Genomic DNA, 25,893 nt, shown 5'->3' on the forward strand with positions numbered 1-25,893 from the left:
ATTAACGTGAAATCTCAACTGAAGTTTAAGATATAAAAGTAACAGAAATACCATTTAGAAAGAATTGAACTGACATACTTAGTTCCAGTAACTCTTCCTCCAGTACAAAGCTGTAAGGTCCTCTGTGCCTAAGCTATCTTAAGAGCCTCCAACCCACTGATTTGCCATAACAGTCTGTCTAATGATAAAATCAATTCGATCACAAATGTATCCATTCATCTCTTATCTCTTTACTACTGTTGTCTTCTCACTTTTTTCTCCTCGGTATATTCTCTTTCACCTGCATTTTCCTCACAACTGGAAAATTAGCTCTACACACCTCCCTAGTCCTTGGATACACATGCCCAAAGAGACAGAGGAGAATCCTGATGTCTACGACGCTGTTACTGAGTAACTAAGAAGAAGTTCATTTCAATTGTAAATGATAGCAAAAATGACTTGATAAATGTTGTATTTCCATAATGAAAGTGTAGGAGTTACTTCTAAGGCATTGATAAATGAAGGTGTCGCCCAGCTGGAAATTCAGGTATATAGCTGGAATACTACCTGCCAAGGCTATAAATGAGGCAATACAGTTGGTACCTTTGTGTGTGCACAGTGATATGTATATGTGAGATAATACACACTTCTGTAAAACATATGTACATACAGATTCTCTTTAGATAAAAACCTACAATTATTTCCTCAGTTTTAACCTAAAATATATTTCAGTTAAATACAGGGTGATAAATGGCTTGCCATTTTAACTTTGAAAAACATAACCTGCTGACTATTATCAAAGCCAGAAGGGTCCTCAAACTCCATCAATAAACTCTTAGGAAGTCAATTTACTGCAAAAACTATTTTCATAGACTCATCTTCACTTTCTAGAATTTTCCCTGGGGCTTCAATTTTCTCCTTTGTGAACACTAACCCAAAGGCAAGTAACCTTAGAAATGATTTTTGGTTTTTCTCTTGTTCTTTTATGGAAGAATTTAGTCTTAAAAGTTCCAGAGACAGGAGGCACGCTCATTTAGTTACTACAGACACGAAGCCAACAGAAAGGTAGGTGCTATTACAGAATATCGCATGCCTCCATTTCCATTTCAGAAGACAGAAAGCCTGTTCTTGTGATACATCAGAAATAAAGTTGAGAAGTACTAATTAATACCCTCAGAGGGTTTTGAATCTTTCAGAGGAAGTACTTTCAAAAACAAAAAATAAAATCAAAACCGGATTGTTCTTAAAAGGCAAGAAATAGTAAGTGTTGAAGAAAATGTGGAAAAAAGGGAACCTGCATACACAGTTAGGAGGAATGTAAACTGGTGCAGCCACTACCGAAAACACCAGAGATTCCTCAAAAAATTAAAAATGCAATTACCTTATGATCCAGCTAGTCTAGTTCTGGGTTATTTACCTGAAGAATACAAAAACAATACTTCAAAAAGATATGCACCCTATGCTCATACCAGCATTATACACAACAGTCAACATATGGGAACTGCCTCAGTGCCCATTGATGGATAGATGGATAAAGAAGATGGGGGGAGTACACACAATGGAATACTACTCAGCCATAAAAAAGCTGAAATTGTCCTCATTTGCAACAATGTGTATGGATCTTGAGGGTATGAGGATAAGTGAAATGAGTAAAACAAAAAAAGGCAAATAACTATGATTTCACTCATATGTGGAATATAAAAACCAAACACAAAATAAATGAACAAACCAGAACAAAACAAGTAAGAGACACACAGAACAGAGTAGTGGTTACCAGAGGGAAGAGGGGTGGGGGGAGGGCAAAACAGGTAAAGTGGGTCAACTGAATGGTGAATGGATGAAAACTAAATTTTTGGTGGTGAGCACACTGTAGCATATGCTGAAGTCAAAATATAATGTTGTACATATGAAACTTATATAATGCTATAAAGCCATGTTACCTCAATAAAAAAATTAAACTGTCTTTTCAAGTTTCTAATACGAATCCTCCGAACTGCTTCACTCTGAAAGAAATACTGATAGAAATCATTTTTCTTTCTAAATACCTATGATTACAAATTTTTATTTTAAATCCATTCAGAATCATCCATAGCTGAGTTTAAAAAAAAAAAAACAGTTGATGCACATAAAATCCTTCCCAGTATAAGATACCCCCCTGCAAAATTAGTAATTATATATTGTGATTGAGTGGTTTGCTATTTAATAACCACATGGTGGCAGACAGGAAAACAATAAAGCAAATGTAACCATAACAAAAATAACAATCCCTACCACCATAACCTCTAGGACTTTCTGGCTGTTAAACACCCATCCAACAAGTAAGGATCTACTTCTAAATGTGTCTGGTTTCAGTACTTCAAGCCATGAAGTTTTCTGGGTTTTTTTTAAAGAAGGCTTAGAAGTGCTAACAGCTTATTAAACATTTGCTTTTTAATTACAACTTATTTCTGTTCCTTTACTTAGTAATAAATATGTCCAACTATGTCCAAAATTCACAGCAGCAGTTCATTTTGCTGATTTTATTGTCAAACTAAAATGTGACAGAAGTGAATTGAACTTTAAGTTGTAAATCCACTAACGAATATATTCACCTCTATAACCCTGACAGCTGGCACAGGACCTATCAAAGAGTAAAATGCTTGTAAAAATTTGTTAAATTCAACTCAGTTGAGAAGTCTCTGTCACAGACAATATGCCCTTAGTAAGAAAATTTAAGGGAATAATGAATCAGGAATGTCTGGCATATTAATTCTCTATAGTTCTGAAATCTGCCTGAACATACAGAAAAAATGAGTGACTCAGAGGGTATAAAAGTCAAAAACAGTCGTGGTCTCAAATGATAAGCCAAGAGAAAAGATACATAATACAAAATAAAGTGAAGCTAAAATCTAAGCAAAGAGGGGAAAAAAGAAAGAAATGAAAGATAACAAGAAGAAAACAGACATACATAAGAAGAAATTTAAAGACAAAATACTTTGGGAACAAATAATACAATGGGCTTAAGGACACCCTTTACACACCCAGAGACAAATATCGTCACCAAAACCGATGGGCCTGAAATTGTCTCCTCCATGAGCTTCAGTGTCCAAGGAAGCAAGGTCAAATCAAGTATTAACACAGGATGCACACAAAAAGTGAAAGGATTAACTGCTTTTAAAACAACTTTGTATTGATTTTTATCTGCTTGCAAAAGCTATTGTAAGTTCTTTTTTGAAAATATAAAGAAAATTAAAATAATCTACTAATACAATTACAGTGTAATGCCTTCCAAAACATTTAACAGAAAGGAGTCTCTGTCCATCCATCCCTATACACACACACACCACACACTTATGTATACACACAAAAATGTACATGTGCTCTTTTGTTCAACGTTCTTTGGCTCCTTCAAGGAAAGTAGGTTTCTCTATTTACACTGTTAAGTATTGCTTCTGTTTCTCTCTGTATTAGTTCGCTAGGGCTGCAGTAACAAAGTATGACACACTGGGTAGCTTAAACAGAGAAAATTGTTTTCTCATAGTTCTGGAGGCTAGACGTCCAAGATCAAGATGTTGGCAGAGTTGGTTTCTTCTGAGGCCTCTCTCATCAGTTTGGAGATGGCTGTCTTATCACTGTGCCTTCACATGGTCTTCCCTCCATGAAAGTGTGTCCAAACGTCCTCTTCGCACATGGACATGTCATATTGAATTCGGGCCTATGCTAACGACCTCATTTTGTCTTATTTACCTCTTGAAAGACCCTATCTCCAAATTTAGTTACAATTTAAGGGGACATAACTCAGCCCATAGTACTATCACTTTAGTGCCATTCTGTGCAATACCTAAAACCATTGGATTGAGACTATTCTCCATCTTTCACATCTATTATCTTTCTTGCATGTTTCTTCCTTCTTCACAATGAGGAAAGTTTTCCCTCCATATCACTGATTAAATTCTAACATTTTAAACAAATATTTAATTTCCCTACTTTGTTTTTTTTCCTTTTCACATATTGTCCCTGTTTTAGTTAGTTCTTTTTGCATCTCTCCAGATTCCATCTCTACAGCTTCCCATTAACGTTTCATAGAAGCTATATGCTTATAGCTGACTGCTGACACATGACCAAAATGCCAGTCATGTTCAACAATAAGCACATATTTTGGTGGCTGGCTGATCCAGGCTAGGCAGCTCAGCTGATCTTGGCTCAATTCCATGGGTCTCCCATCCTTCTCCTGGGACCAGCGCCATCATGGCAACAGCAGAGGCATGACAGGGCATGCTCATTGGCACAAGCACACTTCAAGCCCCTCATGTCCCATGCTAACAATCAGCAAAAGCAAGAGCCCAAAATTCAAAGAGAAGGAAATACACTTCTCCCACTCAAGTGGTAGAGAAAGGGTGATAATTTTTGAGCAATAATCTAATCTACTGCATCATCTTGCATCTTTTGAGAAATCTCAAGCTTAAATGTCCTAAATTTTCCTGTTTCACTGTATAAATTTTTTTTCAAATAACTGCTCTTCTTTGAGACCTCAATGTAATGCTCATTTTCCTTTATGCTTATTCTAAAGCATTATAAGGGAGTGGGGTTTTTTTGTTTCATATTTGCATGGGAAGAAATCCATTTAGATCTGCTATTTACCACCAGGCACTGTGGAAGGAACTTCCTTAGCACTGCTCCCATCCACCACTTTACTCTCCATTAAGATTCTACTTAGATCCAGTGCCGAAGTTAAGTCTCAGGTATGTAACCCTTAGTGCCTGCCAGAAGGTTTCTAGTGCCAATCTGCAGAAGAGATAGAAACTTCTCTTTCTCTGTTAAGGTCTCTGAAGCATCACATACAGTTGGCAATTTTGTTTAAATAGGATAGGACTTAATGGACTTCATTCCCAGCATGCACTGCTCCCAGTGCTCCTCTCACCCACAGCTCAATGGAAAAGTATGAACACGTGTATTTCAGCACACAGTGCGAAACTGCCCTCTGAAACATCTGACAGCTATTTTAAAGGAATGGTGGAAGGACACAGGACATGCTCAGCTATCTGACCCATGTTAATAACACCAATGTTCTACTGTCTTAAGATCTGGTCTTATTCACTACCAGGTCTACACTAACCTAATGAATTTCCTGAGTCCACCCAGGCCCATAAACAGACTATGCTACAATCAGCCCAGGGATAAAAGAAAAGTGTTCTCTCTGAACCTCTCCCAAACTATTTCAGAAAGAAGATTGTCTTAAGCTGAACACAACCCTAAGGAAAAAAGGATGTTCTAATTTCAGTTTATACATCTGTATTTCTTAATTAGGCTGACTTCACTATCCAATTTAAGGATTTTTTTCTCTTCCTGAGATAAACCAGAGTCTCTCTGATCTAGTCTATTAAAGGCCCACAGCAAACGTTTCTTATGTATCTTTACATAAAAGGACCACAAGAAATGTGCAATACAGGAATGAACTAACTTTGAATGTCAGCCTTTCAGAACGTGGAGTATTTGCTAACATAAAACCATCTTACATTTTCAGAGACAGCATGTTAAAAAGAGAAGTAAAATAAACTACAACAATATTCTGGACAAAATAATATTTAGTAGAATTCTACACTGCCACGAGACACTGTAGCAGAGAGGCTCTTTAACCAACCTCATCCTCCCTTTTTCCTTGTTCTGCTGCACAACTCGGCTAGTGGATTTGATGTACAGGTGCCGGTGCAGCTCGTCTATGAGAACCAAGTGCAGATTCATCTTCTTGCTGTGAAGTTCCAACCTAAGGTCACTCAGTCCTTCCACCTGGAGCAGAGGCCCCTCCAAAGACTCGACTGCTGACACCTGAGAAGGGAGGGAAACACAATTAAGACAACTAAATAATCTCACAATATTACAAATATGAAAGACCATCTTTTAAAAGATACTCCTGAAAGAATTTGAGAACCTTATCAGCATACATCAGACACTGTCGAGTATAATGCAGATGGGCCCAGTTCAGCTCTGGAAGGGTTGATCTTGATCAAGATAAACATGAAGGTACCTACAGCACCTCAGCAAAGCTGTACCTAGTGTTTACTCCCACTCACACAGCCTATCAACAGACACCAATAAAATGATCCCCAAATAAATGATTGTAATATTCATATGCTCACAAGAAGTCCCTGTTCTAATGATTTAAACTTTCAGTCACATTTAGCCTTTTAAGACTAAGACTAAATAAAAACACAGTATGTAAATTTTTTAATAATTCTCATGGTGATCAAGAGTCAGAGCGTGATCAGCCTTTGTCTACACGGGTGTCTGCACAGTCTCTCTTGCTCTCTCTCGTGCTCACATACACACGGAGGTAAATACATTTTTCCATGAATGCTACAAGCAGACAGTAGCAGTCATCACCTCTCCTTGGACTGATCCAGTTTGATAGACAAAATGGGACTTGAATGGTGAACAGAAGATAAACTATGGGGAGGGAGATTCTCTTGGGAGATTAAGACAAAAAGGACTGGATGAATAAAAATGGTGTAGGAATGAATGCCTACAACAGAGGGAGAAGATGAGGGACTCAGGGAACCTGGAATAACTCACTTTGAACCAAAGTGATGACTGCGAAGGGAAAAAAGATATAGTATGTATTATAAAATCCCATTTATCCACGCATACAGAATTTTGTCTTTCTATATGTAAAGACCTTACATATTTTTTACAGAGGAAAAACAAAGTGAAGGGTATACTCTAGGTACTATTCCTTGGGAGAAAAAAGGAAGAAGTGCAAAGACTGTACTACTAATACTAATAATAGCAATAGCAGTAGAAGCAGTAGCAGCAGTAATAGTAATAGTAGTAGTAACAACAACAGTAATGACGGAGAAGAGACGACTACCAGCTGAACTCAGGGGAAAGAGCCCTACCCAGCTCCGTGAAGGGATTCATGTGCTGTGACTATTCCCACGTCGGTCATACATCTAAATACTCCTCAACTGTACAGATAAAGGCAATAATGACACTACTTTAGAGTAAATGTAATTAGAGACCAAAAAAATGCTCATGAAAAAAAAAGCACTTCTACAAAAGCAATAGGAGAAAAAGATAGTAAAAGCCATGAAAAGTATCAGTGATCAAAAATGCTGATCACAGATCTCCCCTGGCACAGGCAGTCACTCAGAGTGTGCAGACAGCGAATACAGCAAGCTTTGCAGCTGCCAAATACAAGCCAGCCTGAGATCGGGAGGGCAATGCAGTGGCTTAGTCACAAACACATCACTTGTTTTGTGATGTGCTATAACCAAATGTCAGTAGCAAATAAATTTCCTTAAGTTACCCAAGAAAGCATCTAGGAATGAAAAGTGACAAGCCCTGGGCCAGCGCTGCCCTCTGAAGCCTGCCGGTTCATTTTCACACAGGCTTGCAACTGCCCCTGCTCTCAGAGCCCCTGGGCCTGGTGCAAGCTGTGGGCAATTCCAAATGGAAAGGCAGCCTCGCGAAATGACCAAAGTGTCCCCAAGGAGGAAAAACAACAACAAATTCATTTACACTTATGCTCTAAAATGGATTTTAACTTGGGTCTCTAGCAGAGAAAGGAGGATGCATTAACCTTTAGTGACATCAAGATCCAGAAAATGAAAAATAATTTGGTAAACCACTGGCCCATCATGTAGCCTTATCCCTCAAGGTAATTAAATCCAGCTGAGATATTTAAGCTTAAAAACCACCCACTGCACATCCACTCTCTGTTCGTAGGAATTTGCATGGAGATTTTTAACCCAAACAGCTCACGTTCCAAGTATAAAACTCTACGACAATGTTTGCTTTCAAAGCCACTAAAATTTTTCTTAAATATAGCTAAAGCAGTTAGCACAGTGCCTGGTACATACTAGGTGCATACTCAAATTATTTTTTAACAGAACCTACTTATTAGATGGATAGAGAATCCTTAGAAGCTGTTTCCAACAGGTTTCAATGCAGGATTTTCAGTAAAGCACTGCTTCCATCACAGAATCATTATTAACCACTTAGATGACCATGATTTCTGAATACTTGTCTTGATCCAAAATACAAGCACAATTACCATATTTACAATCAAGAGTTGTCTTAGAACTTCAAGGATTTGAAACCTTACCACAAATAGGATAGAGAATAGTCTCTTATTACAGTTTGAAAATACAGGGCTTTATTTCTTGGCTTTCACAAATTAGAAGTCTACTTATAAAGATCGAATTATGGGAACTGAGCAAGGTCATTGTCCTCCCTTACTCTACTAAGTGGTACTCAAACCAATTTGAAGAAAATAATTGTCATGCTGTATTTGACCTCCAGAACATCAGTTTAGAAACCTGATAACTTACCTTATGTGGTTTAAGTAGCTTATACCATAAAGCTTACACAGAAAGAAAACTTGGTGAGGCAGCAGTCAACCCAACCACCACTGATTAATTCTGTTGTATTGGAGGGTATGGTTTCTAGGCATTTTGTGATATTTAACCTTCACTAGAAATCATTAAATATCCATTTACATTTAGAAATGCTCATAATTACTGATAAAAATACAACCGAAGGGTTTTTTTAATGTATGGGAAGTGGTCATTTAATAAATTATGTTACTGTTTTCCAAATTTAATGACTACAGAGCACTTTTTAAATAACAGTGATGAAACATCAACAGGAATTCAAGAGATGCAGCTGGATTAAACTAGACAGCATCAGGTTCGTTCTTTGAGAAATAATCCAACAATTGTTGTGATATACAACACTGGAAAATGTCACAAATATATATTAAACTTACAGTACAAGACATAGGAGATGAAAGATCAGACAACACACAATGAAACAGTTCACTGGTAAATGCTGTCTACAGATCTACTCCCCGATCTAATACCATGAATTCATGTGCCAAATCACCTCTACTATGACCTCCTAGAATTCTCAGGTATCCCACATCATCTCTTAAAGGTAGACTGCTGCATAATGAGCCAACTGGATGTATCTGGAAGTTTTCTTACACGTATTTTCAAAAATAAATGGGTGGGGGGCGTGGGGAATAGGTACTACTAACAGTGATTTTTTTTCACAGAACACCTATTATTAATTTAACAGAACATTAATGTTCTCACCAGAGTTAGAAACGGCTCACATAGGTAAGAAAAATCTGTTTTGGCATTGAAAACAATTATTTCTTTTAGGATTATGAAAATAAGCAAACATCCACAAAATGTTTTAACACATGATATTGAACATATATTTCACTATTAGAAACCTACCCATTTTAAAAAAACAGAAGTTCTGAAAAATATTTCCAAGCCCAAAAAATTAGGTTAAAGGTACAGTTAAAATGTACATAATCAAGAATTGTCTGGTATTTCAAAAAATTTTGCCTTCAGTTGAGATGAGTCTACAACAAAGGAAATCTTTCTCATTAGCAACTACAGTGCCCTTAAATTTTCTTTCCCAAATGTCTATTTCTCACCTGCATTTTAGTTTAAATTAGGAAATAATTATTTCATAGTTAACTGTCTTCTGCCAGTCTTACTCAAGCTGATTAGATAAAAAGATCTAGTCTTATGCTTTAATATGCACCAATGGAAATGTTTTAGAGGAACACCAAAGTTAGCCATTCTTAACAGCTGATTCATTGAAGAAATGCTGGGAAAGAAACTACTGACTTTTATCTTTTTTTTTTTTTTTTAAATACTGAGGGAGGTGGCATACACAAAGATAAATGAAAACAGTAACTGTCTCTAAACAGAACTAAGGTTTAAGCCAAAAAAAAAGAAGAAAAACTTAAGTATAAACAAAAAACCCAACCCCAAAACTAAATCATCTGCTAGCTAATAAAAATGCTTATACTGGCAACAACATTCCTTAAAGAAAGCAAACGTGTTGCCAGTGTTGAGTTCAAAACAAATACTTCCGGACTCTGATAATTACTTGGTTCCAAAATATTCTATCACTTTTAATAGCTCAGTATGTCTCCCTTAAGGAAGTATTTTTTTTAGTAAGACAACGTAACTTTTCTGAAAATGCTACTTTGGCCCAATTTACAGATGCAGTACAAAGATACGCAATTAGGTTACTCCAGAGAACTGATACCTTCTCTTCCCATATGCATATAACAAGACACAAACTTTTTGAACAGTCTCAACTAAGAATCTCTGGGTATGAACAACAAAAGAAACATGCCTTGTAACCCAAGATTTACTTACTACCCAGGTCACCGGGCCCCTAAACCGTGGGAAGACAAACTCTGGTGTCCTCAGGCTCTGCTCCTCAGATAACCCTCCACCTATGATTCTCCACATTCAGGCAGATACAGGAAAATGGGTCGTGGAGTATGGCCATGTCCCAGGTCCCAGGCAAGACCCTGGGATGCGTCCCATCAAGTGAGGGTCCTTGGCTTCACACAGGAAAGAATTCAAGAGTGAGCCACAGTTGAATAAAAGTAGATTTATTCAGAGAGACGCACACTCCAAAGACCAAGTGTAGGCCATTTCAGAAGGCCAGAGAGGCCATGAGGCGTGGGGGTGGATGTTTAGTTTAAAGTAAAATTAGATACACACTCCTGGTCCATCTCAGGAGGCAGAGAGACCACAAGGTGTAGAGGTTCCTAATTTTTATAAGCTCAGTTATTTCATATGCTAACAAGTAGGAGGATTATTCCAACTACTTTGGGAAGGGGCAGGAATTCCCAGGAATTGGGCCACCGCCCACTTTTTGACCTTTTATGGTTGGCCTGAGAACTGTCATGGAACCTGTGGGAGTTACATTGTAACTGTATTACAATGAGCATATAATGAAGCTCAAGGTCTACTGGAAGTCAACTCTCCCGCCATCTTGGGCCTGAAGGCCTACTGGGAGTTGAATTTCCCACTAACTTGGTGCTGCTGTCATTCCCTTAATGGCTGTACCCTGCCCTTTACTTTCTGTCTCAAGGAGTCCCAGATGGGCCTAAGAAGTCTTGCTCTGAATGCAGTATCATTCATACCCATCTCAGCACATGCAGGGAAGATGATTATCACCAAGAATCCCAAATCACTCACCTACCAAACATTTCCATTTAGCTATTACATATGTCCCAAAGCAGAGGTTTTATTTTTTAATCAGACAGAAACTGGTAAAATAAACCAAATGGAGATAAAAACAGAATTTCATGTATTAGTTTGAAATTTGAACCGTATGAAACTGCTTTCATTTGTCAGAAATGATCGAAATACTGGCTGTTTCATATGGTTCAATCTAGTAGGTTTTAGGAGCAGGTCTGAAAGTTTCACTGCATCTAGGACATCACAGTGCTGTTTGCACAATGTCGTGCCTTTATAGAGCCCTATGTATTTAACTGCAAAGAGAAACTTGCAACAATTTTCCTTGCACAATATAGTATCAAATTATAAGTAGGCGATATCAAACCACAAGCATGTGACTTCAAAGGATTTTGTTCACAAAAATCCCAACTGTTAAAAATAAACTTGATAATATAAGTTTTAAACTTCCTTAGGTATAAACATCATCTGCTCACCTGTGTTTATAGCATGACATCAGCCACTAATCACACGGGACCTAACAAGTAGAAGATGGCTTAGACTGCTCTACACGCAAAAGTGGTTGGTCAGTGGGGAGAAAAAGAGTATGGGACACACAAGGGAGAATAAAGGGAATCTGTTCAAGGCTCAGGACTATCGTGGAGGTTTGGGGGAGTCTTAGGGGATCTAGAGGAAAAACAGTCCCTGATCCCAGCTTCTCTGGAGAAGACTGAGAGGTTTCCAGATCCCTAAGGTTCAGCCTCGCCTCTGACCCAAGGCCTCAGGCTATTGACAGTTTGGTACAAGGGGCAAACTTCCCAAGAAAGCTGCATCCCAGGGCAAGGCCGAGTGCCTAAAGCAAGAACACTCCCCCACCCCCTCTGCTTGTGGCCAATTCACAGTGATCAAATCAGGCCATCAAAAAAGGCCCATTCTTCAACTCAGTTCAGTAACATAATATTGATCAGACCCATTCAGGTGCCCCTTTTCCCTCAGGAAACCCGAGACCTATAATGCAGACTCAGCAGGCTCTCTCCACTAAAAACAGGATGTCTACCTCCATCCTCCCTTCATGACTGCCGGGGTTACTGCATGTTTTTATTTAATAAACCTTCATCAGCTCAAATGAAGGGTTGTTATTAGTTGAGCTAACAGCCAAATGATAATACTCTAGAGAGGTATCAGCACTCGTTGGCGCATTAACCAAAAGAGGAGAAGGGCTGGGGTCAAGCATGTGTCAATGTAAATGAGGCAATGTTAGGTACTAAAGGCTTAATGCAATGGACTGCCTGGGAGATAATGGAGTTTACAGGATAAAGCACATGAGATGAAGTTATTGATAAGTGAAGGAAGGGAGGGGTCCTGGAAAATAAAGTGCCGTCAAAGAAAACGTCTTTTACTTGTGAATTTCTAAGTATCTTCAAAGCTATCTTAGAAAACAAAGCTCAAAAGAAATCTACCTTGATGGAAGACCTCATCCTACAACTGCTGTGAAACAGACCTGTTCTAAAAGTGTACCATTCTATTGAATCATTCTTAAGCTTTCTTTGGGGTTTCCCCTTATTTTCAGTTTTTCGTAAACATCAGCGCATTCTAGCACATATAATTCCCATATTTAAAGCAGCAGTCTTTTCTTTTTTCCTTTTGTAAAGTATGGGCAACCAGGTTTTCTAAGATATTCCATCAGCCCAAGCCTCACAGAATAAAAGTATCTGCAAAATGAATTGTAAGAGCTTTCTATTTTTAGGGACCTTTAAATGTTGTCAAAAAACTGAAGTCCCATCCTAATTTTACATTTTTTTTTTAAAAAAAGGTGAGGCCCAGAAATGTATTTTTTTCTTAACCTTTTTGTAAATTTCCCAATTACAAAAGTAATAATACATGCTCAATCAAGAAACTTGAAAAACACAGAAAATCATAGGGAAAAAACAATCCCTATTTTTACTAATTAGATAAAATACATTTTAATCTGACTCCTTCCAATCATTTTCCCACACACAATTTTTACAAAAATACTGTTAATTTTAAATATGCTTTTTCCATTTGGAAGTATAATGGGAACATCCGCCCATCACTAAACATATGACTAAGTGTTTTCATATGAGTCCATAATATGAATATTCCACAAATTTCTGAAACCAACTCCCTATACTGAGGTAATTGCTAATTTTTAACTTCCATAAATCTGACTGTGATAATTACCCTTGTATATATATTTTTGAACACTTCACACTTAAAATTCTTAATTCTTTCCTTAATGTGTAACAGCCAAGAAGAATTCCAAGACCAAAGTTATGCAGATATTTAGGGCTTCTGATGCTTAATGCCAAATTAAGAGCCTTATTTTGTTCTAAATGGACTTATAAGAGGTCTGTTCACAATGACTTTCCTGATAAAATTGAACTATACCTAATACCTTATGAGAAAGATAAGAATTGTGATTGCTTACAGGAAAGCTCACGAATAAATCCTTCTTTGTTCCTAAATCTTATGATCCCTTAATTCCCAGTTCCCATCAGTACTCCATAAAGAGGGCATTAAAACCTAGGTTTCTCCTCTAAAACACAAGAGATCACTAGGTGCGATATTCTTAGTTTACAAGTGTCCCCAAATCACTTACCTTTACCATCTTATATGTTACTTGGGGACAAGAAAGTTATACAACACTCTCCTCCTAAGAGTTGGCAAAGGAGGTCTCTGACAATCACTGCAGGTTCGCAGTTAAATCAAGACAATTTCACCCACATTCTGCAAGAGCCCCAAATCCACTAGAAATGCTCAGGACTTCTATGCTCTTTACTAACATGAACTATTAAAATCCTACAAAAGAACATGAGAGGAATATGGCTTTTCATTTTAAAAGCTAGGCAACCACAAGTAATTAGTACTGGGATGAATTACCACAGAAAACAGACCTCTTTAGCACATGTCTCCTATTTTGTCAAAGCCAAACAGAAACTATGGATCAGCACCCTCAGACCACCATGAGGCTGAGAAAGGGCCTCCCAGCAACAACAGGCATTGTCATCTGCTGCAATTTACACCTAGACAGGGTCCCCACCTCGCTGCAGACTGACCAATCAAAATCCTGTTCAAACAAGTCCGTATGCTGCAGCCAAACACATGACGGATGATGTCAGGAAACGACTTGTGTATTATTCTTGACTGAGATCATTTCTCCTACAGACTCAAGTGTGTAAATGTAGGTGCCTGTGCACACACAGTCCATCTGAACTGAAACCTGTACGCATTAGTGACAGTAGCACTACGAGAGAAACGCTGCTCAAGGAAACAAGCCCCAGACCACCGCTGTTTCCTTCCACCTGGTGCCATGTGACAGTGATGAACCGACGCCGCTGTCCACCTACATATTGCCTTCTGTTTCACAAAGCACCTCCCCCATCCAAAATTTCATTTTTATTCTCACAACCATCCTATCATGTAGACAGAGTAAGTATCCATATAGCCACTCTATAGAAAAGGATACTGAAAAAAGAGAAAGTGATGCATTTGCCTAAACTCACAGAATTGGTGAGTAGGTGGGTCAGGATTAGAATTAAGAACGTCTGGCTTTTCAACCCATTTTGTTTGTGCTGGACTATGCTGTACCTAGTCATCACTTATCAAGAAATAAATTCGTGCCTCAATTTCAATCCATTACATCTCAGCAGTAAGTCAGATAAAAACACAGTGAAGATGCAGAAATCAGAGCACCAAGACTGAGGGTGCTGAAGAGTTCCAAGTCAGCCCAAACCCCGAGAGCATCTAATTTAACCATTAAACAAAACTCATATTGATCAAACAGTCAGGCTATAAAATCAGAATAAGAGCCAGATACTCACCAGCTCTATCCAAAACCTGCAATAGATGACAGCAACAAAGCAACTTTAGTCAAACTACAACATTTCTACATAAATGTGACTATCACCATGTGACAATATTTGGTTTCCAACCACTACTTAAGAGCTGGTGTTAAATGAAGCCAAGGAAAAAAATATAAAAAATAATATTTATTTCCTTTATACTGTAATGCTCCTTTTCATGGATACCGTCTACTTATGACATGATACTAGTTTTCCATTTACAATAGTAATACAAAATTTACCTTTTTATGTTTATATGTATATATATATAAATGAAACCAAGGACAATTCATTTTGATCTATTGCATAGCACAGGCTATACCCTACATCAAGGGTTCCAAATTTGTCTCAACAAGAGAATCAGCTGGATAATGCCAAAAATTACTGAAGCTGGTGTCCCACCCCCAGAGATTTCAGTGTAATCAGTTTAGGGTGTGACCTGGGCTTTACAATACTTGAAGGATTCCCCAATAGGCAGTTTGGGAATCACTGCCCTACAGCCAAGTGAGCCAGCTGAAAATTCCTGAACCTTATGAGGTTTAGTGCATTAAAGCAGAATTTCTGTTGGCTTTAAAATAAAAGAGGCAAATGAAGAGCAGATAAAAAAAGCCAACTAAAAGAGAAGAAAAGCTACTGCAATAACCCAGTGCCTATCAAACAGTGTGGCTTTTAAAAACCCCAGCCTTCAAAAACAAATTAAAAGGGTACTGAGCAGCAAGAAGAATAGTTACTACAAAGCCCTGTACCCTCTTACTCTCTAGGAGAAAAATAATGCTACCACACTAAAGCTATTTACTTAATCTGAGACACAAAAACTGAGGTTACTCATTTTCCAACTTTATCTTCAGCTTCTCCTTAATCTTTTTGCCAAGAAAATCAGATGTAGGTGTCCAAGGGAATGCAGGGGTCCAAAACTCAGCAAGAAGCAGCTACAGCTGACCACCCTATTTCAATAGCAAACACTACCCCACTCCCACCCCCAGTATTCCTGGAACCCCTTTCTTGTTGAACTGATCGTGATATGAGACGCTTTATTTTTTCATCATCTCTCCCTTCCTACTAGCATGTAAGCTCCTTCAAGGTTAAGGCCAGCTTCACATATACACATACTATAAACGCAAGTAATCAACAACAGCACTGTCACATTCATTTGTCCATCTATCAGAATGTGTGCCAGACTCTTTCCTGATAAATTATTAGTATAGAATGGGCATCAGTCTTTCAAATCAATCTTCTACACTAGGAACAGATGGGCTTTACTGGTGGCTGTTTCATTATTAATCAACTGATATATTTTTATCATGTTGTAGAGAAATCCATATGGAACACTGAAATATTTTTGCAGTCACTGAACCTCTTTCAGCTTAGGTCCCACAAGTTCACTAGATTGTTCCAGCTTCTGATATTTATGGTGCTTTTACCTCAATACCATTCCCAGAGTCATGATGAGAAAAAAAAAAGAGTCCTGTGAGATCTCAGAAACTTTCAAGCCAGGTGAAAGGGATACACATTTTTGGCCCCTTTTTTCTCACTTGTACACGAATCATTTCATAGTGGATGCTATCTCTTCCCTGCCCATTCATAACACAAGAAACGAGGATCAGTCTACTTGCTAATGACACAGTTTTACTGGTACCAAGAGGCGCAACCTCATTGGTCCACCGGTCCTGCCACCCAAGCACTGACAGAAAGACACTGTAACATCAACTAGTCAAATACTAAAATCAACATTTTTGATAAGCACCCTCCAACAGTGAACTGGCTTATATCGAATTACAATACCCAACAGATTAACACATCAACTTACCTAAGACTAGATTTTGCAACAAACTGATCTTGGACAGTTGACCAACAAATCACATTGTTTATAATTAGACAGTCAATGGGTACCCAGTGAACACATACTTGATGTAGCCTGAAGAGGTGACTGATGACACAGAGTCTGAAATCTGTTCATGCCAAATCCCCAAAATATGGCATAGAACTTTGGGGTCTTGATAACCCATTTGAGTATGTGTTAGAGCAAATTAAACTTGTTTTCTGAGAAAAATCCTATCACTGCCTGCAGGAATTCCCTGACTATAAAATGTGGAGTAGTCTTCCATTCAGGCATATGTTCATGTTGGGCAAGAAGGAATCAAAAATGCCTATCCTATGCTTCAACTCCTTCATCAGCTAAAAACAAGTCCACTTCAGACCGAGTTTTGAGAGTCTAACATGGGACAATCACCATATCCTTTCTTACAGTATCAATAAAAATCATCAATTATAAATCACATTTCTAAGGTCTTACTACGTACACTGTGCATACTTTACAAGCATAGCTTAATATGTCATTTAATCCCTCCAACAACGATTATTCTCAATGCCAAATCTCAGAAAAAGTCTCAATAATTAGCCCCAAGTCATCCAGCTAGTCAAAGCCAAAGCTGGGATTAAAGCACAGGTCCACCTGAGCCACACTAAGCTGATCTTCATAACCTTGAATGTTGTCCAACAACTGCAAAGGATCTGGTCGACTAAAAATATGCCAAATATACTTATTTTTATTATAGGATCTTAGAAAATTGTGCAATTAAATAGCTATTTTACTTCTTTATCCCTGACGAGGCCACATTTTCGTAGGGTAAGTGAAATAATTCCACCGTACCATTCTCTCAGCAAAGCACTCTGGGATACTCTGGGAAGAAGGAAGCTAACATAAATATGTTGTTCTTATAATTACCATAATAATCCTTAACTACACAGCTAAGGATTCTTTTTTAAAAGGTGTATAAAAAGAAAAGACAAAATGATCGACAGACACAAAATCTCTACAATCTCAGGAAGACTTAGAAATGAAAAAATGCTTTCAGTCACAAGCCTTGTGACTGTCAGCTGAAGTGCTTCAAAACTCCTCACTGGCATGGTTTTCACAGATTGAATGCAATTATGAATTGACTTCTATGGGTTGATAAATCAGAACTTGGGTAAGTGGTTTTCAAAGCTCATCTGTGCAATTTCAGGTTGATGCAGACTTCCACGCAAACTCGCCTTAAAAAAAGTTCATAAAAATATTAACTATCATGAAATACCTTCCTGGTTAGCTCGTGCCACTGGGAAGCAGCAGCTATTCTTATATTAATAATTCTTCCCAGAATTAATCAGTCATTGTATATTAGAATCAGCAGCTGGAGTGTTTTGAGTGATAATGAAACCTGTAACAAGGCATCTTCAGCCGTCTTTTCAAGACAATAAGGGAATTAAAATTTCAATTTAAATGCAGAGGTTTGAAACACGCTTCACTGGCAAAATTACTTCAATTAATGTGAGTGGAATACAAAGGACAGACTGCAGAAATGTGATGCAGCAACCAGAAATTATGTCATTAATGTGCTTGCATCAACCCAGCACAATGACTGCAAAGGTCTAATTTAAACCATACATATCACAAAGCTACAGGCTACAATATTAATCAAGTCTCTGATTTCAATGTGACGGATACAGGCTTCTTGTTGGATCACTTTTAGCTTCTCGTAAGCCAACAGCAGCTGTTTACCTTGAAGAAGGAAACAAAAGGCCAGGCCTATTTGCAGACAGTCCCTGTCATGACAATTTAATTATTTTATGCAATACTCAGGTAATCATATCAAAAGAAATAAATATCCCATCGAGAAGCCAAGTCTACAGCTAGCAGCCCAGTCCGATGGTGAAGCAGCAATTGCAGGAGCTGACAAGAGCCACGGGTCACCACTGATTTATTTACTCTGGTTTTATTAACCTAAGTAGGGATTAAATTACTGGGCACCTGCACCTGCCTTAAAATGGAAATGCAAAATCTTCTGATAAACAAATCCAAGGAAATCAGAGGGTTTTGAAAGACTACATTGTTCTGTCTTCACTTTCCTCTGATGTCTTTTAGCGAAGATTTCCATTTGGACCCTTGAGATGCCTTAAGTAGATTTTACTTCTAAGAGCACATAACCATGAGGAAAGGAAATGTGATTATTTTCTCATAGGAAGTCCAATGAAAGTGCAATTACAGACCTTACTATTCACTCATACGAAAGGCCAAACTGAAGAATACTTCTGACCTTTTGAGCACACCTTGAAATCTTTATTGTATATTGGGATATGCTAAACACCCCCCCCAGGTCATGCAAAGCAATTACCTCATCTGGAAACTGGGGAGGATATCAGAAACCTACCCTCTCACAGGGTTGTTGTGAGAAGTAAATGTCTTAACAAATGTAACATACTTAAAATGGAACCAGCACACAGTGAGGGATTAATACATATTAGCCATTATTATAATTATGGTTTTTGTTGTTCATTTAAATACTGCAGAAAGGAAAGGTTAGAAACTACAGAACCTTGCCATTAAAAAACAAAACAAAAAACCCAAATCAGAGATGAGAAACCAGACCAGAGCTCCAGAGAGGAAATGCCCTTGTCTCTGTTTAGTGAAGTTAAAGTCTTCCACATGGTTACCAAATGGGCTAATCACCTGTGAATGCTGACTGTATGCAGTGCACTATGTACTACTAAGCACAAAATAGACAGAAAAAGGTAAGATACAGCCCCTGCCCTCAACGACCTACCGTATTAACAAAAACAATTACATTTCAATGAGATACACACAGCGTATGGAAACAAAGAAAAGCATCCGATCACATTCAGCAGTCTTACCACAAAATATGTAACAATTCTTTAAAAAGAAAGAGAGAGAAAAGCATCTAATTACCCAGGATATTCAGAAACCTGATGAAATGGGAGACAAGTCTTAAAGAATAAATCATCATTTTCCAAGCAGGCAGCATTAGAATTAGGTTCAGGGAAATTTATAATTTATAAAATAGAGAAAACTCTATCACATCCCTATATATCAGCGACTAATAACTAGAAATTATAATAAAAAGCCACTGTTTTTAAAAGCAACAAGAAATATGATAGCCAGAAATAAAACATACATAAATATCTCTAAGGAACAAATTACTAAGGCATCATTATAAAAGACATAAATGAAGATGTCAGTGAAAAGACATATCTTGTTCACAGAGCTGATACCAAAGTTCATATGGAAGAGTAAAAGGCCAAGAATAGCACAGCAATTCTGAATAGCAAAGTGACAGAACATCTTTACCTGCTATCAAGACATATTACAAAATTATAGTAATTAAAACAGCATGGTTTTGGTGCAGATACAGACAAGACCAATTGGACAAAAATAAAGAGCTCAGAAACAAACCCATGCATATGTGGAAACTTGGTATGTGACTAAGGGGAAATTATAAATCTGTAGGAAATGAATTCAATAAATGGTCTGAGTCAAGTGGCTATTTATAAAGATGATTAAATTAGATCCATAGTTCATATCATATATGAAAATAGATTTTAAATAAAGAAAATTATATAGGAGATTCTCTTATATGACAATGATTTAGGGAAAAGTTTCTCAAAATAAAAATCACAAAACAAAGAAAAAAAGAATGAAAAGCATTACTGCATTAAATTGTAAAACTTTTTAACAAAAGACACCATAATGACAAGGGTCTACTTTATAGCGCAGGGAACTATATTCAATGTCTTGTAATAACTTACAAGAGTCTGGATAATGAAAGCACAACCATTCGAAACCTATGGGACACAGCAAAGGCAGTGCTAAGAGGGAAGTTTATAGTGATACAGGCCTTCCTCAAAAAAGAACAATCTCAAATAAACAATTTAACCCACCACCTGAATGAATTAGAAAAAGAAGAACAAAAAGCCCCAAAAAGCAGCAGAAGGAAGGAAATAATAAAGATCAGAGAGGAATTAAATACAATAGAGATTAACAAGACCATAGAAAAAATCAACCAAACCAAAAGCTGGTTTTTTGAAAAAGTAAATAAAATCGACAAACCTCTGGCCAAACTCACAAAGAAGAAAAAAGAGAGAGCATAAATTAGCAAAATAAGAAAGGAAAATGGAGAAATTACAACAAACAAAATAGAAATACAGAATATCATACGAGAATATTATGACAAACTATATGGAACCAAACTGGATAACCTAGAGGAGATGGACAAGTTTCTGGAAACATACTGTCCACCAAAACTGAATCAAGAAGAATCTGAACACTTGAACAACCCGATCACTAGAAAGGAAATAGAAATAGCAATTAAAAACCTCCCTACAAATAAAAGTCCAGGACCGGACGGCTCCACCGGGGAATTCTACCAAACATACAAAGAAGAACTCATACCAGTCCTTCTCAAACTCTTCCAGACGATTGAAAAGGAGGGAATACTCCCAAACTCATTCTATGAAGCCACCATCACCCTGATACCAAAACCAGGCAAAGACACTACAAAAAAAGAGAATTATAGGCCAATATCACTGATGAACATAGACGCCAAAATCCTCACCAAAATTTTAGCAAATAGAATCCAACAACACATAAAAAAGATTATACATCATGACCAAGTGGGGTTCATCCCAGGGACACAAGGCTGGTTCAACATACGCAAATCAATCAGTGTAATACATCACATCAACAAGAGAAAGGACAAAAACCACATGATCATCTCAATCGATGCAGAAAAAGCATTTGATAAAATTCAACACCCATTTATGATAAAAACTCTCGCCAAAGTGGGTATAGAGGGAACATATCTCAACATCATAAAAGCTATATATGACAAACCTACAGCCAGCATAGTACTCAACGGTGAAAAACTCAAAAGCTTCCCACTAAAATCTGGGACAAGACAAGGATGCCCACTATCACCACTCCTATTCAACATAGTCCTGGAAGTCCTAGCCACAGCAGTCAGGCAAGAGAAAGAAATAAAAGGGATCCAAATTGGAAAAGAAGAGGTAAAAGTGTCATTATATGCTGATGACATGTTACTATATATAGAAAACCCTAAAAGGTCCACACAAAAGCTACTAGAGCTGATTGAAGAATTCAGCAAGGTAGCAGGTTACAAAATTAACGTTCAAAAATCAGTTGCATTTCTTTACACTAACGATAAATCAACAGAAGAAGAAAGTAAAGAAACAATCCCCTTTAAAACAGCACCCAAAGTAATAAAATCTCTGGGAATAAATCTAACCAAGGAGGTGAAAGAATTATACACAGAAAACTATAAACCATTGAGGAAGGAAATTAAAGAAGACTTTAAAAAGTGGAAAGATATTCCATGCTCTTGGATTGGAAGAATCAATATTGTTAAAATGGTCACACTGCCCAAGGCAATCTACAGATTTAATGCAATCCCTATCCAATTACCCAGGACATATTTCACAGAACTAGAAAAAATCACAATAAAATTCATATGGAACCATCAAAGACCTAGAATTGCCAAAGCATTACTGAAGAGAAAGAAAGAGGCTGGAGGAATAACTCTCCCAGACTTCAGACAATACTATAGAGCTACAGTCATCAAGACAGCATGGTATTGGTACCAAAACAGACATATAGACCAATGGAACAGAATAGAGAGCCCAGAAATGAACCCACAAACTTTTGGTCAACTCATCTTCGACAAAGGAGGCAAGAATTTACATTGGAATAAAGACAGTCTCTTCAGCAAATGGTGTTGGGAAAACTGGACAGCAGCATGTAAAACAATGAAGCTAGAACACTCCCTTACACCATATACAAAAATCAACTCAAAATGGATTAAAGACTTAAACATAAGACAAGATACAATAAACCTCCTAGAGGAAAACATAGGCAAAACATTATCTGACATACATCTCAAAAATTTTCTCCTAGAAGAAATAAAAGCAAGAATAAACAAATGGGACCTAATGAAACTTACAAGCTTCTGCACAGCAAAGGAAACCAGAAGTAAAACAAGAAGAAAACCTACGGAATGGGAGAAAATTTTTGCAAGTGAAACCGACAAAGGCTTGATCTCCAGAATATATAAGCAGCTCATACGACTCAATAAGAAAAAAATAAACAACCCAATCCAAAAATGGGCAGAAGACCTAAACAAGCAATTCTCCAAGGAAGACATACAAATGATCAAAAAGCACATGAAAAAATGCTCAATATCACTAATTATCAGAGAAATGCAAATCAAAACTACAATGAGGTATCACCTCACACCAGTCAGAATGGCCGTCATTCAAAAATCCACAAATGACAAATGCTGGAGAGGCTGTGGAGAAAGGGGAACCCTCCTACACTGCTGGTGGGAATGCAGTTTGGTGCAGCCACTATGGAAAACAGTGTGGAGATTCCTCAAAAGACTAGGAATAGACTTACCATATGACCCAGGAATCCCACTCCTGGGCTTGTATCCAGAAGGAAATCTACTTCAGGATGACACCTGCACCCCAATGTTCATAGAAGCACTATTTACAATAGCCAAGACATGGAAACAGCCTAAATGTCCATCAACAGGTGACTGGATAAAGAAGATGTGGTATATTTATACAATGGAATACTACTCAGCCATAAAAACCGACAACATAATGCCATTTGCAGCAACATGGATGCTCCTGGAGAATGTCATTCTAAGTGAAGTAAGCCAGAAAGAGAAAGAAAAATACCATATGAGATCGCTCATATGTGGAATCTAAAAAACAAAAACAAAAACAAAAACAAACAAAAACAAGGCGTAAATAAAGGAGAGAAATAGACTCACAGACAGAGAATACAGACTTGTGGTTACCAGGGGGGTGGAGGGTGGGAAGGGATAGACTGGGATTTCAAAATTGTAGAATAGACTACACTGTATAGCACAGGGAAATATACACAAAATGTTATGATAACTCACAGAGAAAAAAAGGTGACAATGAGTGTGTATAAGTCCATGAATAACTGAAAAATTGTGCTGAACACTGGAATTTGACACAACATTGTGAAATGATTATAAATCAATAAAATATGTTAAAAAAAAGAGTCTGAAAAAGTATATATATGTATATGTATAACTGAATCCCTATGTTGTACACCTGAAACTAACACAACATTGTAAATCAACTATATCTCAAATTTTTTTTTAATTTTTAAAATTCAAAAAAGACAGCATAAATGAAAAGACATACCACTAACTGGAAAAAGGTATTTATAATCCATCTAACAGATAAAGGCTTAGTATCCAGAATACATAAAGAACTACAAACAGAAAAAAAGATACATTTCTGGGAAATCCCTCTCTCACACTCACTCTTATCTGGAGGTGACTGGTCTTCCTTCCTAGGCAACCCCCCAGAACCCCCACTTCCCTCAACTAACATAGTTTTAGTTAGAACTGACAATCCTAGTACCCAAGCTGGCCCAATCTAGATCCTATTCTCATATTTTTCAATTAGAAGAAAAGGGTAATTTTCCTCTGCAAAGCTGGAAAGATGCAAGATACAGCTTACAACCCTTCTTCTCCCCTTTTCCCCACTCAACCCCACCCACATGCAGAAGTAGCAGTCTACAGTAAAACAATGAAGAAAACCTGCATGAAGAACATACAGATGTTCCACATATGCCCCTGTCCTTTTAGCAGAATGGTCACCTGAATAAAGCAATTCTTCTACCTAAGCTAGCTAGAACTGAATTTCTGTAACTTACCACCAAGAATTTAAACAAGTATTCAATGAGGTCCTTAAGAAAGTAAGTCAAAAAAAAAAAAACAAGAACAGTATTCATTACTGATTAGCTCTTAAACGAGCCCTTAAGTAATAAAGGCTAATTCTAAACTCTGAAATCCTAAAATGAACATAATTAACATGGAAATAAATTCTAACAACCTATTTTTAATATACGGCACTTACTTTAAAAGCAGGCCCACTACAAAAAAATCATGATTCAAATAAATGCATATACGCTACACATATAATATATATAAGCTTATCTACTCTAATTGCTGAATCTTCATAATTTAGCACCTACATGCCTTCCTAACACATAAACCAACAGTAAAGCTAAGAGGTGACTAATTTTTTTGTCAGACATTCTAGTCATTAAGGAAGATGCCACAACAAAGATACTGAAAATAACCAACTATTTTGCTGCTCCGAAGAACAGATCATTACTAATCTCCTTCCACTGTGGAAACTTACTATTCACTATCACATAACCAGGTTTTAACAGATGATGAAGTACAATGACACATCTCCCCTCCTAGTTACCAAATTTCCTTAAAAGCTTCTTATGGCAGACTTAGAGCAAAATCATTCTTGAAAGTCAGAATAAATTAGAACCACTTAGAGGACCTAACCTGTTTTTCTCCCATTAATTCCTCTCCAGGTTTTTTTTCCCTGTGTTACAGTTAATCTAATTTGTTGAAACAAAGATGAGGGACGTTCACCTATTGCGGAAAAGAAAATCCAAATCCAGTCCATTTGCTACCAAGAGTTTCCGTGGTCCCCAGACAACTCCGAGAAGGGAGTGGAAGAGTTTGTGTGCAAAGAGGTAGCAGACACAGCAGGCCTCTCTAAGAGAGCCACAGGCCCTGGGAAAGTTAGGGTTTTTAGGGAGCAAGATGTGTATTTTTACTTTTTATTCATCTTCTTGACACTCAGCCACATGCACCACCAGCTGCAACCATCTCTGAATTTTCATTTCTAATTCACAAAGTACCAGAATGGACTAAGACAGAGACTGAAGGCTAGGCTATGGAGTACTCCTGCCTGACAAAGTTACTTCCAGAATTATTCCCCCAAAATTATTTTCTTTCTTATCAATTTAAAGGAAAAAACAAAGCCCTAATGTTAAAATTCCTTCCAAAGAATTTGTAGAACATCGAGTTTATAAATCTCCTAAAGTTCTCTCTTGTGCAGATTTCATTCTTCAAAATGGGATTCACTATCTTCCTCTGAAGCTTAAAAAAAAAAACAAAAAAAAACCTCCCATTATCATTCCATCATGACTTAAGTACCTTCACCATTACACTTCTTGCCAATGTTCTAAAGGCAGACAATATGTAAATAATAATCTCCTACCATTTGAAACACTGAAATTAGGAGGAGAACCAGCCAGGCCTCACCTGCAAGGGCTCCTGAACCCCAAGAGGGCAATTTGTAATGTGCTTCATGAATTACAAAATTCAGAGAACAAAAGAAGGCTCTTCTGTCTTAGCAGAAATGCCCACGAGCGCATGCTGTGC

At 37.5% G+C, this 25,893-nt stretch overlaps 1 protein-coding gene across 5 annotated transcripts in view; it reads right to left on the reverse strand.

Annotated features, from left to right (window-relative positions):
* Positions 1-25,893, reverse strand: part of EXOC4 (exocyst complex component 4) — a 702,098-nt gene that overhangs the window by 644,209 nt on the left and 31,996 nt on the right. For all 5 annotated transcript variants that reach the window (XR_836802.3, XM_064487345.1, XM_010975676.3 and 2 more), the window contains one exon: positions 5,600-5,784. Coding sequence is in view for 4 of the 5 variants with exons in the window: in XM_064487345.1 (XP_064343415.1) it covers positions 5,600-5,784 (185 nt within the window). In the remaining variant the exon portion in view is untranslated. The remainder of the gene's footprint in view (positions 1-5,599; positions 5,785-25,893) is intronic.

Source organism: Camelus dromedarius, chromosome 7 (genome assembly GCF_036321535.1).
Source record: "Camelus dromedarius isolate mCamDro1 chromosome 7, mCamDro1.pat, whole genome shotgun sequence".
NCBI classification, from domain to species: Eukaryota; Metazoa; Chordata; class Mammalia; order Artiodactyla; family Camelidae; genus Camelus; species Camelus dromedarius.